The sequence below is a fragment of the Nuphar pumila genome, chromosome 11 (assembly GCF_984573655.1).
Source record: "Nuphar pumila chromosome 11, dmNupPumi1.hap1.1, whole genome shotgun sequence".
NCBI classification, from domain to species: Eukaryota; Viridiplantae; Streptophyta; class Magnoliopsida; order Nymphaeales; family Nymphaeaceae; genus Nuphar; species Nuphar pumila.
Genome location: NC_143259.1, coordinates 103,164,573 through 103,180,050, shown reverse-complemented (window position 1 = coordinate 103,180,050; position 15,478 = coordinate 103,164,573). Strand labels below are relative to the sequence as shown.

Sequence of the window (15,478 nt, the reverse complement as noted above, 5' to 3'; positions counted from 1 at the left end):
ATGTATATCTCTAAGTATATACTATGTAAATATTTCATAAATCATGAAATCAATTTTATGTATTAAATTTTATATCCAATACTACTTTCACCTTATTTTATATCATTAAATTCTGGATCCATGTTGGATCTAGTCTTAAGTGCATCGGTCCACACTCGTATCTAAAATCATTTTGGATTTTGAGATTCAGATCTAAATTTGGATCTTTTCAAGATCCAAATCCAATTACTAGAATCCGACACATGTACACACGCATATATATATATATATATATATATATATATATATATATATATATATATATATATATATATATATATATATATATATATATATATATATATATAAATCGGGTCTGAACCCAAATTAGGTCTAGATTTGGTTCTACCTATGTCCGAACCAAACCCGACCCGTTGACATCCCCTGATACAAAACCAAACATGGACTGGGGAAAGGCAAAAATCAACCGACCTACGATTCTCTCTCTCTCTCTCTCTGATCGGGTCGAAGCTGAGGGTGGAGAAAAGGGTCGGTGGAAGATGTCGGTGTTGGTGGTGACGAGTTTGGGAGACATCGTCATCGATTTGCACACTGACCGCTGCCCTTTGACCACCAAGAACTTCCTCAAGCTGTGCAAGTAATCATCTCTCTCTCTGAGTATACTCATTTGGGTCTTTGCCTGTTGGTATTCTGATGGTCTAGTCATTGTTGGGGGCTTACAATTCGATGCCTCATATGGGTCAATTGAATTTGTGCAAATAAAGCGTTGGTTGTGAGCCGTTTTTGTGTTGTTTGTCATGCGTGAGTGTGGTTTTGTTTCGAATTGTAGTAATAATTTTCAGTGGAATAGACGTTGTTTAGCTCTTTACACAAATTTGAGGACTTGGATTTTTAATGCTTCTTGAAACTTTTAATGTGACCGAGTGTGTCTGTTGAATATGAGTTAAAAAAAGAAAAGAAAATAGAATGGTCGAGCACGAATGGAATAGGAATGTGAGGAAGTAGAGAATACCAATTGCCTATTTGCATTATATAAAGCACAAGGTGGAGTGTAGAGGTGGCTTTGAAGCATTGGAATGGGGAGTGGAATCTTGAAATAAAAGTTGCATTGCAGTATACGGTGGTTCTATCCCGATTTACATCTAGCCGTATAAGGCAGCTCGGCTATATTAGGGCGTTTATTTGTAGTCCTGGTTGTGATAGTTGGGACATCAAAGTCGGTTTATGATGAAATGCTGGATTATCTTCTCTAGGGCTACAACAGATCAATGCCATATTTTATAAAGTAGTTAGTGTTGAAAAACTGACTTAGAGTCTTAGACAATGCGACCAACCTTCTGAGTGAAAGGGTGAAGGGCAGCATTATTCTTAGGTGGAAAGAAGCACCAAAGAGAATAACCAGATCGGAAACTATGGTAACAACTAGAATTTTGATTGCCATGTTTGAGACCTGATCGTTTTAGCACAGGGGGATCCGTTATCTTATCTAAGTTTAGGAAGACCGACAGATATTTAGTTCATGCTTGGGTTTGACCTCCACTTGCTAGTTGTGTTAGTCAGTGGTTTCACTTGCTTGGTGATTGGGTTAGAATTACCACTTGATGCAGGCTAACGTGCATTTGAAGGACTGGGGAAGTGTTGATATATTTTACCATGACTATTTGGCCTTTGGAGAGGTAGACATTGTGCCCTGGTTTGTTAATGAGATTGATTTTCTTGATATCTTAAGAGTACTTCGATATGGAGTGCTCCATGGGTGACATAGAGTGGAACAGATGATGTTATGATGAGGTTTTCTTCCCTCGTGAAAGTGGAGTCATCACCTTTTTGGGTATAAGATGTGAGAGAAAAATGGATCGTATAAGCTCAACTTTTGCTTTCTTCTTCTTCATCTCTTGTTTTCAAACTCTTCTACCAAATGTCAAGTTGAGTACAGATGCATGCCAAACAAAATGGAAATAAGTGAGGATAGACTAAGAGAATGAAGATGAAGACGAACTTATGCTGGTGCGAAATGAAGGATGAGACTCGATTATGACATGTGTGTTTCCATGATTTAAAGTAATAAATGAAAGTTATGATTAAAGAAATGGTGATTCGACTAGAGATAATGATGTTTTATGATAAATGGATAAGGTGTCAATAATGCAATTAAAAATTAGAATCCCTTGATTTAAGGAGATAAATACTAAATGGCATACTTCAGGATATTTTGAGGAGATAATGGTATTTCTAGATGTGGATGATATTGCTAAATTAGGACTCGACAAGTAAGTTCAAAAAGGAAATGAGGACCTTTATTAAAAAAACTAATGATAACAGATTTAAGATAAGCTGATGCACAGAAGTTCAAAACATAGCTGTAGACATTGTCAATGTTTTGAAATGCCACGATATAGTAGAAAAGTGAGTGAAAGGAAAATGTCATGATTTGTTCAAAATTTGAGCAATTTAGAATGTCCTCATTATGTTTGTAATATATCACAAAATTATCACGGTATTTCTGTAACAATTTTATTTTCATAATCTCTATATTTGGAGTATTTTATCTTATCTTATCTTTTTTATTTCTGGAAACTCCTCTGCGTTATCTTTGAGCTTTTGTAAGATGTTATTCTGAACTCTGTTTTTTTTTTCTGTTTTTATACCTGGGGCATGTTTGCTTGTTTGGCCTTAAATGGTAATTGTTATCTCACAATGGTAAGAGAATGATTCTCATTTGCCCCATTTCTTTTGTGCAAACAAACTTTAAAAAATGGGGCAGTGAGATTTGAAATCACATTTGGCTCACTTTTCATGTGATTCCAGGTCACATTCTCCACCTTGTGATTTTGAATTACATGAGTGGAATCACATGTGATTTGAAATCAAATGAGAAATAAGTGAACACACCCATAGTTTTCAGGATGGCAGGGTTTTTCAGGTAGGAAAACTGTAATATTTCAAGAAGTTGCCTTGTTGAGATATTGCTGAGACTGATATTTTGGGTATTATTTGATGACATTGATCATTTGAATTAATAAATTAGAAATAGAAGTTTTCAAAATAAATGGTTAGAAGTCCAAAATCTAATCTATATGCTTTGTCAGGGATTTCAAAGTTAGTTAAGCAAACATCAAAATATTCTCACATAAGTGTTTCGAATGAGATAGCTTGATAGGTAGGTCGCGCTATCATAACCAAGGGTCTCGGGTCCGAACCCAACAGGGTTATTAAAAGAAATATATAGTTGCCTAACTGAAAAGAAAAAATATCAAAACATAAGATAGGCACTTGGAATTTCATATTTAAAATTGTAGTTGAGGTTCCTAAATAGTTAAAGGTGGTTAACCAAATTTCCCCATTACTCTTAAATGAATGGAACCAGGTAACAGGCGCTATCAGCCCATACTGATTCCTTACCATATGACAAAAGACTATGAACTTTGGGTCTGCACAAAAACCCAAATTCATCATATTGTGCTATCACATAAATGTATTGATGATTCTGAAAAGTTTCACAAGATGGAAAGATAGAAAAAGCTGTCACATGAATCCGATTATTAACATTTTTAATGAATTATGCATTAAAGAAAAAAATTCCTTCATGCCTTGGGATATGAAGTTTATGTTTTTGGGTCGGATATAGGTTACTACTAATCTATTCATATGGGTTGAGTGAACCTGTTCTATGTCCGGTTATCCAATCGCTTGGATCGATTATGAGTTTCGTGAACCTAAATGTAGATTTTTTATTGTCAGAGATCAGTGGGAAATCCAAGCAGTATATAGGTAATAGTTATATTCTATCAGGGAAAAGTCCCACTGGGTTGCATTCAGTTGGGAATTTTCCCACCTGAGTCCAAGCTCTAGTCTGATAAGCTAATTATGTTAGAGTTAGTAATACACAATTTGGAGAGATATGCCCATCTCTACCCTGAAAACCAAACTGCTACCTCTCGAATTTTTGGGACACTAAAAGCTTGATGTAGTTGTGCAAATGCATTTGTAGTTTGCATTTACATGTGATGCAGCTAGATGTTAAAATATTCTAGAACCATGAGATGATGTATAACTTCCAATATACTGGCAGGTGACATTAACCAATTTTTTCAAGTACATGCATTCTCTTTGTTTTAACAAGGGCCACTTATATTTGGTACCTTATCTTGTCAATTACTGCTCAATTCATAGGGTGGAAGCATGTGCATACACAAATAAAATGTACCCACTGCTTTTGTTAGAACTGTGAAAAATTTTGTATCGATTTCATATGCCCTTTTTAGTCTAGGGCCAGAATTAGCCCTTGATACTTTTGGTTTAATTTTGATCATCATGTTTCTCATTTGTTTGTGCAAAGCAGGATCAAATATTACAATGGCTGTCTATTCCATACAGTCCAGAAGGATTTTACTGCTCAAACAGGTGATCCATCTGGAAAGAGCACTGGAGGTGATTCCATCTACAAGTAAGGAGCACACTTTTGAATTTTTATTTATGTTGCATTTAAGGTTTTGGAGGGCTCACATGAACTATTTTCGTAACTTAGTCCCTTGGACTCTGATCATATTAAGAAAAGCCAAATCAACTGATCCACTCCACTGACAAAATTGACAAGGAGAACCACCTTATGAACACAAATTAGCAACTGAAAATGTCTATTAATGATATGAAGCTGTTTTTAAATCAGCTCATTAAAAGAAAACATTTCTTTCTTTTCTTATGGTTCTGTCTGGAGTTCAATGTTGTGTTCTGGTTGCCTAACCTTTAATTCTCAGATTCCTTTATGGTGAACAAGCTCGATTCTTCAGTGACGAGATCCATCCTGATTTAAAGCATTCCAAGAAAGGAACAGTTTCTATGGCGAGTGCTGGAGAGAATCTCAATGCTTCTCAGGTCTGCTTATTTTTCCTGCAGTATGATGTTGTTCCCAGGATCTGTTTGTCTCAACGCATGTTTAAAACCTGCCTGTGGTAATAAAAGAGTTTTAGCCTGGTATTCTTGTTTTCTTTACAGTGTGTCTTTCCTTATCTTTCAATATGTTTGCCCATGAATTTAGTTTATTGTGCCACTACTTTAACTGGATTGTTTCATCATTTGATTTTGACATATTAATCGGCTCTTCAAGATAGCTTATGGATGTGATTGGTGTCTACAAAAATAATTATCTTAAGACACATTTGTTAAAATACATGTAATCTATATATATATATATGTTTATATATATATATATTGTCTAATATACCCAATAGGGGTATTTTAGTCATTTCACAAGTACCCGATAGGGGTACTTGTTATTTTCCCCTTTTTTTGTATTTATTTTGCACATTCTTTTTTTCTTTTTGTTTTTTACCCACATAAGGGGCCCCACCATTGAGCCGATGGGGCCCCCAACGACTCCATGGGGAGCCCCTTTGTGGCACTTCTTTTTAGGCCATAAGGCTACCCCTCTCTCCCTTTCTTTTTGTATATATAGGGGTGCCCCCCTCTTGTATTCTTCACTCTTGAGAGCTCTTTCTCTTTTCAATAAGAGACATTTATATTTTTATGTTGTGTTGTCTCTTTGTGGATTTGGGTGTTATCCCTTTTGTTTGTTCATTGGTGGATGTTGTAAGTGCTTATCGCACTCTTTGTTTTTCTGCATATCTCATTACATGGTATCAGAGCCTTGTGTATGCTCTTGATTCTTAATATAGCTAGTTGAGTAGTTATATATTGTTTTCTTTTTGTATCTCTCTTTGTTTGTCTTCTTGTGAGACATTAAATGGAAGGGGAACAAAAAATTGATCTCTCCTTCAAGCTTAATGGCTCCAACTACATGATGTGGGCCGCCGCCATGGAAAACAACCTCAAAGGTAAAAAACTTTGGGGATACGTTATGGATACCATTCCGGAACCACAACTCAAACTCACCAAGATGGATGGTGATCAAGAAAAAGCTCTTGAAGGAAATGCCCACATGAAGGCCATTGAAGATCACCAATCTAAAGTGGAAGATTGGGAAAGTAAGCATGCGAAGATTCTTGCTTGGTTCATGAACAATGTGGAGTTCAAAATTTGCGCCAACATTGCTAAATTTCGGATGACTAATGAAGCATGGTTCTTTATGAAAAGTATGTTTACTCAAAAAGACCTTGCTCGTCAATTCTTCCTCCAAGAAAAAATCCGGACTATCAAGCAAGGAGAAATGAGTGTAAGGGATTACTTTAGCACTCTTGGACCCTTATGGGATGAGCTATCTTTACTAGAACCAAAGTGGGTTTCTAGTGTGGATGTGGAACTAAGAAGAGAACAAATGGAAAAAAATATTTTTTTCAATTTCTACATGGGCTTAGGCCCGAATATGAACAAGTTAGATCTTCCCTTCTTTATAGATCTAAGCCTCTTCCCTTGGAAGATGCCATAGCCGAAATATGCCAAGAAGAAACTCGTCTTGGCATGATTAAAGGAGGAGATGACGTTTTGGCCGTATCTAAACCCGACAACCATGTAAAAGCCTATAAGCCTCCACACTTTGGGAATGCAAAATAATTATAATGGCAACTATAGAAAAGCCATTTGCCATCATTGCCAAGAACCGGGTCATATAAGACTTAATTACCCTAAGTTGAATGAAGCACCTAAAAATAAGGTTGCCTCCGTTCAAGAAACTACTCAAAAGAAGGAGGAAACTATCAAAGTGAAGGAGTCTTTTTCTCTTGCTCAACTATCGGAAGCACTACAAACTCTACTCAAGATACCATCAACCTCGGGTGCCGCCATAACTTCTTCCTCTCCTCCAGGTATGTCTTCTTGGATCCTTGATTCTGGAGCTTCCTTTCATATGACTCCTCTTGAAAATGAGCTTTCCGATTTATGTAATAACTCTAAAAACTCCTATGTTTCAACTGTCAATGGTACATCTTTACAAGTAAAAAGTTTTGGAACTTTAAATTTTTCTAAAGATTTCTTTGTGCCAAACGTGAGAGTGGTATCTCAACTTAATTTAAATCTCTTCTCTGTTGCTCAAATATGTGATCATGGATGTGAAATCTCCTTCTCAACTAAGGATTGCTCTATACAGGATCTCCAGTCTGGGAAGCAGATTGGGTAAGACCATAGGAGGGGAGATCTCTATTATATGAGCAACTTGAAACTTTCAACTAAATCTTTTTGTAACCATGTCCAAGATAAAAATATTGAAATTTGACATCAAAGACTTTGACATCCAAGTTTCTAAAAAATGTACTCCTTTCCATTTGGAAAGAAATTTTGTAACGATAAACATTTTGTTTGCAAGAGTTGTATTTTTGGCAAAATGAAATTCACTCCTTTTCCAAATCGAACTTTTGTGTCCAAAAGACCGTTTGAGTTAGTCCATTCGGACGTTTGGGGTCCTTTTCCGGTCATGTCTAAGGGAGGATACTCCTATTACGTTACTTTCATTGATGACTACACTAGGTATGCGTGGATCTACTTTCTCAATTTAAAATCTGAAGTCTTTGACTTCTTCAAGAAATTTCATATGATAGTCAAAAATCAATTTTCAAGTAACATCTCTACTCTTAGATCCGATTCGGGTGGAGAATATCTATCAAATGAATTTCAAAGTTATTTAGAAATAAATGACATTTGTCATCAAAGATCGTGTCCTAGGACTCCTCAACAAAATTGTTTAGCCGAAAGAAAACATAGACACATCATGGAAACCAATAGGACACTCCTTATTTCCAAGGAAATTCCAAAGAGTTTTTGGGCCGAAGCCGCCTTAACCTCAACTGACTTAATAAATAGAATGATATCTTCATCCTTACAAAATACATCTTCATATGAAAAACTATTTAAAAGAACACCCGATTTCAATAGATTAAGAATTTTCGGGTGTAAATGTTTTGTCCTTACACATAAAAGAGACAAATTATCTCCTAAAGCTATTGAATGCGTTTTCTTAGGATATGGAGAAAATCAAAAGGGTTTTAGATGTTTTGACTTGAAAAATAACAAACTCTATGTATCCAAAGATGTAACCTTTTTTGGAAAATGAAAATGGTTTTATGAAAACTAAAGATATTGACGAAAGTGAATATGCTTTCTTATTTGATCTTCTCTCTCAAGAAGATGAGACTCCTCAAGAAGAGGAAATCTCTAATGAGTCTTTAAATGACCTAGAGGATATTCTTCTTAACAATGTTGAAAATGAAAGTGATAGACCAATCCAAACCTATGTTAGGCGTGGTCAACAAGCTCAAATGAGAGCCTTAGAAAAATACTCTCAAGGGTCCAACACAGAAGAAACCTCCTTAAGGAGATCCGGCCGAATCTTCAATCCTCCTAATAGGTTTGTTTCCTATGAGTCTCTAACTCCAAGGTATAGAGCGTGTCTAATTGCGTTATACTCATTTCATGAACCTTAACATTATAATGAAGCCAAAAACATTCTCCAATGGGTTGAAGCCATGAACTTAAAGCTTAGTGCCCTTGAAAAGGCATAAACTTGGGAAATAACTTCATTACCCACTGGAAAGAGATCGATTGGATGTAGATGGGTCTTTAAAATTAAAACTAAAAGTGATGGTTCATTAGAACGCTATAAAGCCCGATTAGTAGCAAAAGGATACACTCAAGAATATGTATAGACTATGAACAAACTTTCGCACCCGTAGCTAGGATGACTAGTGTTAGGACTCTTATCGCCGTTGCGTCAGTTAAAAAATGACCTATCTATCAACTAGATGTTAAGAATGCATTCCTAAATGGTGAATTAAATGAAGAGGTTTACATGGATCCTCCACCAGGAGTATGTATTGGTAAAAATAAAATTCTCAAACTTAAAAAGGCATTATATGGTTTGAAACAAGCTCCAAAGGCTTGGCATGATAGATTTAGTAATGTAATGACAAGTTTGAATTTTCGTTCATGTTATACTGACACTGCTTTGTTTGTGAAAAGTGCAGGGTCTTTAGTAGTTATTCTACTACTTTATGTTGATGATATGATCATCACTGGAAGTGATGAGCAATGAATTAATGATATTAAGAAAGTTTTAAAAGAAAATTTTGACATGTCTGACCTTAGTTTCTTAAGATACTTTTTAGGAATTGAAGTGGCGTACTCTCCTCGAGGGTACATTCTCTCTCAGATGAAACTTGCTGCTGACATTTGTTCCAAGTCTGGTATCTCCGATGATAAGAAGACAGAAACCCCTGAAGTCATCAATGCAAAGTTAAGATTGGAAGATGGAACACCTCTCGAGGATCCTACTCCCTACCGTCAACTTGTTGGGTCTCTAACCTACTTATCCATCACTCGGCCAGACATAGCTCATGCCGTCAACTCTGTCAGTCAGTTTCAACATGCACCTACAACCGTGCACATGAGTGCGGTCTTAAGGATTGTCAGATACATTAAAAACACCATAACTAAGGGAGTTTTTCTTTCCTCCTCTTCATCACTTGATTTAATTGCTTATACTGATGCTGATTGGGGAGGAAATCCCAATGACAGAGTCTCAACTATGGGTTTTTGTGTTTTCTTAGGTGACTCTATGATTTCTTGGAGATGCAAGAAGCAACACAAAGTATCCTTGTCCTCAACGGAAGCGGAATATCGTGCTATGGCCACTACAACCATGGAACTTGTATGGCTAAGAAGTCTCCTCAGTGATATGGGCATTGTCATCTCTATTCCTTCAAAGATGTATTGTGACAACAAAAGCGCAATTTACATTGCAAGCAATCACACATTCCATGAGCGTACTAAGCACATCGAGATGGACTGCCATTACGTACGTGATGAATACCTAAGAGGAACCATAGCACTACCTTACGTCACATCCGAGTACCAGTTGGCGGACTTCTTCACTAAAGCCCTTGCTGCTCCTCGTTTTTTGTTTCTCCTTAACAAGCTTTCGGTTATATCCCCGTAAAGCTTGAGGGAGGGTGTTAAAATACATGTAATTGTTAAATTATGTATATATAAATATATATATATATATATACATATACTTATATATATATATACATTAGTATATATATATATAAGTATATATACGTATATATGTATATATACATAATTATATTTTCTTTTTCTGTTTTGTATAAACCAAAAACCCGATAGGGGTATTTTGGTGATTCCCAAATGTACCTTTTTATTTTTCACTTTTTTCTCTTTTTCCCTTTTTTCTTTTTTCTTTTTTATTTCTTCTTTTTGCTTTTTGGAATCATAAAGGGGCCCCACCCATCTAGTCGTTGGGGCCCCAACAGTCATATTTATGATCGTTGGGGCTCCCAACGACTAGAAGGGAGCCCCCTTTATGGGTCCTCTTTAGTGCTTCCCTCCTCTATTTAAAGAGGAGGTTCCCCCTTGTAAATGTATGGGTTTTTACACCCTTCTCTTCCTTTCTTCAATAAATCCAACTTATGACTTTAAGTCATTTCCTATATTTGTGAGTTTTGTGTGTGCACATTTGGTGTTTGTGTTCTTGGCTCTTGTAGTCACTCTTAAGGAGTGACTTTTGCTCTATTGGTGCTTCCGCCTCTTTTCATTACATGGTATCAAAGCTCGGTTGGTGATTGGGCTTCTCTTTTGACATCTTGGAAAGCGTGAATCTTAAAGTTTTGAAGAAAGGAAGTATATTTGGTGCCGATGGAACGTGACTCTAAAGTGGAGCTCTCTTTCAAGCTAAATGGGTCCAACTATCTCATGTGGGCCTCCGCTATGGAAAATCATCTAAGAGGTAAGAAACTTTTGGGTTTTGTTATGGGGACTACTCCCGAACCCTCTCTTGTTCTTACCAAAATTGAAAATGAAGTTGAAAAGGCTTTAGATGGCGATGAGCGCATCAAAGCCATTAATGAACATCAATCCAAAATCGAGGATTGGGAAAGTAACCATGCCAAAATCTTGGCATGGTTTATGAACAACGTAGATCTTAAAAATTGTGCCAATATTGCCAAGTTTAGAAGAGCCAATGAGGCTTGGTTTTTTCTTAAGGGTATGTATACCCAAAAAGATCTTGCTCGGCAATTCTTTTGCCAAGAAAAAATTCGTTCCACCAAACAAATGGATATGAGTGTCCGGGACTATTTTAGCTCTCTAACTCCTCTTTGGGATGAGCTTGCCCTTCTTGAGCCCAAATGGGTTGCTCCACAAGACATTGAACTAAGAAGGGAACAAATTGAAAATGAGCACTTTTTTCAATTCCTTCATGGACTTCGCCCGGAATTTGAACAAGTGAGGGCATCTCTTCTCCATAGAAGCAAAGCCCTACCTATTGAAGATGCTCTTGCCGAGGTATGTCAAGAAGAAACTCGACTTGGCTTGAGCATTAGGAATGATGAGGTTTTGGCCGTTAATAGGCCCGGTTCTAATGTTAAAGCATATAGACCTCCCCACTTTAACAAAAATATCAATGGGCCTAGAAAAGGAATCATATGCCACTATTGTAATGAACCGGGACACATTAGACCGGTTTGTCCTAAGCTTAAAGGAAAGGTTGCCGCGGTTGGAGAAAATTCTCCAAAGAAGGAAGAAAGTACCAAAGAAGGAGATATCAAAGAAACTCTTAATCATATCTCCGAAGTTCTCCAACACCTTCTCAAGTCTTCTCCTTCAACATCCGGAGCCGCCATCGCCTACTCTTCATCACCTCCAGGTATGTGGATACTAGACTCTGGTGCTTCTTTCTATATGACATCTCATAAAAACTCTCTTTCCAATGTTTTTTCCGAACCTATGTCCTCCTATGTCTCAACGACCGATGGAACGTCTTTAAAAATTGAAAGTATTGGAACACTTGACTTCAAAAATTCTCAAAATTTCTTTGTTCCTAAAGTAAGAGTTGTTCCAAAAATTAATTTAAACCTTTTTTCCGTTTCCCAAATCACCGACCATGGATGCCAAGTCTCTTTCTCACCTAAAAATTGCATCGTGCAGGATCTCCAGTCAGGGAAGCTGATTGGGCAAGGCCATAGAAGGGGTGATCTCTATTTTATGGACTTTTTGACGCTTCCATCTAAGTCATCTTGCAATCTTGTTAAAGATAAAAGTATTGGAATTTGGCATGAGAGACTTGGTCATCCAAATTTTGTAAAAATGTCTCTTTTCCCCTTTTTGAACAATACTTGTAAAGACAATCACATGACTTGTAAAGATTGCATTTTTGGGAAATCTAAAGCTATTCCGTTTCCTCAAAGAAGTTATTTTGCCACTCGGCCATTTGAACTTGTTCATTCCGATGTGTGGGGATCTTCCCCTATTTTATCTAAAGGAGGCTTTTCGTATTATGTGGTATTTATTGATGACTTCACTAGATTTACATGGATATACTTCTTAAGTCGCAAATCTGAAGTCTTCTCGTTCTTTAAAGAATTTCATGCTATGGTTAAAAATCAATTTTTGGGAAATCTATCTATTCTTAGGTCCGATTCGGGAGGTGAATATATGTCTAATGATTTTCAAACTTACTTAAAAGAAAATGGAATTTGTCATAAACGTTCTTGTCCCAACACTCAGCAACAAAATGGTCTTGCGGAAAGAAAGCATAGGCACATAATAGAAACTACAAGAACATTATTGATTTAAAAAAAAATCCCAAAATCCTTTTGGGCCGAAGCGGTTCTAACTTCAACATATCTCATCAATAGAATCCCTTCATCCTCTTTGAAAAATCTTTCTCCATTTGAAAAACTTTATAATATGTCTCCCGATTATAAAAGATTAAGAATTTTTGGATGTAAATGCTTTGTTTTAACTCGCAAAAATGATAAACTTTCTCCTAGAGCTATTGAATGTATTTTTTTGGGATATGGCGAAAAACAAAAAGGATATCGATGTTTTGACATCCTTAATAATAAACTTTATATCTCAAAAGATGTCACATTCCTCGAAGAAGAAAATGGTTTTTCGCATCAACCAAATGAAAATATTGACTATTCCTTTTTATTTGACTTGTTACCTCAAGAAAACATCGTAGATGATCATATTGATCTTAATGAACCTCTTGAAGATCTTGTTGAACATCCAAATAATGATCAAAACTTAGAAGAGAATGCTTCAAGACAAATACAAGTCTACTCTAGAAGGAATGAAAGAAATCTTCCATGTGCCCTTGAAAGATTTTCTCAAAATGAGTCGATAGAAGAAACCTCTCAAAGAAGATCAAATCGCATTCCTAAGATTCCAAATAGATTTGTTTCTTATGACTCTTTTCCCCCTAATTATCGAGCATGTCTTCTTGCTCTTCACTCATTTCATGAACCATCACATTACAATGATGCTAAACAATATGATCATTGGAATGAAGCTATGGAGCTTGAACTTAATGCCCTTAAAAAGGCACAAACTTGCGAAGTCATTGATCCTCCCAATGGCAAGAAACCCATTGGATGTAGATGGGTGTTTAAAGTAAAAACTAAGAGTGATGGTTCATTGGAAAGATATAAGGCTAGGTTGGTAGCCAAAGGGTATGCCGAAGAGTATGGGGTAGACTATGATGAAACTTTTGCCCCGGTTGCTCGAATGACTAGTGTTCGAGCCCTTATTGCTATAGCTTCTGTCAAAAAATGGCCAATCTTTCAACTTGATGTTAAAAATGCTTTCTTGAATGGTAATTTAAATGAAGAAGTTTATATGGAACCACCTCCAGGTATGAATTTAAATGGAAAAGTTTTAAAATTAAAAAAGGCTTTATATGGACTTAAGCAAGCTCCTAAAGCTTGGTATGACAGGTTTAGTACTGTATTAATCAATTTAGGTTTTTCTTCTTGTTATACTGACACTGCTCTTTTTGTCAAAAGAACAGGTGACTCCATTATTATGCTTCTACTGTATGTTGATGATATGATCATCACTGGGAATGACAAAAAGGGAGTAAATGATGTTAAGTCTATATTAAAAGATACTTTTGATATGTCTGACCTTGGTTATTTGAGATATTTTTTAGGAATTAAAGTGGCCTATTCAGCACGAGGGTACATCTTATCTCAAATGAAGTTAGCTGCTGACATTTGTACCAAGTCAGGAATATCTGATGAAAAGAAAGTTGAGACCCCTGAAGTTATCAATGCGAAACTAAGACTTGAAGATGGTGTTCCTCTTGAAGATCCAACCCCCTACCGCCAATTAATTGGATCCCTCACCTATCTATCCATCACACGTCCTGATATAGCTCATGCGGTTCATGCAGCGAGCCAATTTCAGCACGCTCCTACTACGGTTCATATGGCGGCCGTAATGAGAATTGTGCGATATATCAAAAATACCATCTCCAAGGGACTCTTCTTATCCTCTTCTTCATCTCTTGAATTAACTGCTTTTACTGATGCTGACTGGGGAGGAAATCCCAATGATCGGATCTCAATTACGGGTCTTTGCATTTTTTTAGGTGAATCTCTCATCTCGTGGAGATGCAAGAAGCAGCAGAAGGTCTCTTTATCATCTACTGAAGCTGAATATCGAGCTATGGCAATGACAACTATGGAGATTGTGTGGCTCAGAAATCTTCTTAGTGACATGGGCGTCATCATTTCCACTCCCACCAAGCTCTGTTGTGATAACAAGAGTGCGATATACATTGCCAGCAATCACACTTTTCATGAGCGGACCAAGCATATCGAAATTGATTGTCATTATGTTCGAGACGAATATCTCAAAGGAACCATCACATTGCCATATGTCACTTCAGAGTTTCAACTAGCTGACTTCTTCACCAAGGCGCTCCCAACTCCACGATTCATGTTTCTTCTTGGCAAACTTTTGGTCTTCTCCCCGTAAAGTTTGAGGGGGCGTGTTAAATTATGTATATATAAATATATATATACATATACTTATATATATATATATATACATTAGTATATATATAAGTATATATACGTATATATGTATATATACATAATTATATTTTCTTTTTCTGTTTTGTATAAACCAAAAACCCGATAGGGGTATTTTGGTGATTCCCAAATGTACCTTTTTATTTTTCACTTTTTTCTCTTTTTCCCTTTTTTCTTTTTTATTTCTTCTTTTTGCTTTTTGGAATCATAAAGGGGCCCCACCCATCTAGTCGTTGGGGCCCCAACAGTCATATTTATGACTGTTGGGGCTCCCAACGACTAGAAGGGAGCCCTCTTTATGGGTCCTCTTTAGTGCTTCCCTCCTCTATTTAAAGAGGAGGTTCCCCCTTGTAAATGTATGGGTTTTTACACCCTTCTCTTCCTTTCTTCAATAAATCCAACTTATGACTTTAAGTCATTTCCTATATTTGTGAGTTTTGTGTGTGCACATTTGGTGTTTGTGTTCTTGGCTCTTGTAGTCACTTTTAAGGAGTGACTTTTGCTCTATTGGTGCTTCCGCCTCTTTTCATTACATAATCTATATATATATGTTTATATATATATATATTGTCTAATATACCCAATAGGGGTATTTTAGTCATTTCACAAGTACCCGATAGGAGTACTTGTTATTTTCCCCTTTTTTTGTATTTATTTTGCACATTCTTTTTTTCTTTTGTTTTTTACCCACA

At 36.4% G+C, this 15,478-nt stretch overlaps 1 protein-coding gene across 1 annotated transcript in view; it reads left to right on the top strand.

The window, feature by feature from the left end:
* Nucleotides 1-526: 526 nt before the first annotated feature.
* Nucleotides 527-15,478, top strand: part of CYP59 (cyclophilin 59) — a 44,589-nt gene continuing 29,637 nt past the window's right edge. The window contains exons 1-3 of the mRNA XM_089981185.1: nt 527-637; nt 4,343-4,447; nt 4,758-4,875. Of these exons, the coding sequence (XP_089837311.1) occupies nt 540-637; nt 4,343-4,447; nt 4,758-4,875 (321 nt within the window). The 5' untranslated portion in view covers nt 527-539. The remainder of the gene's footprint in view (nt 638-4,342; nt 4,448-4,757; nt 4,876-15,478) is intronic.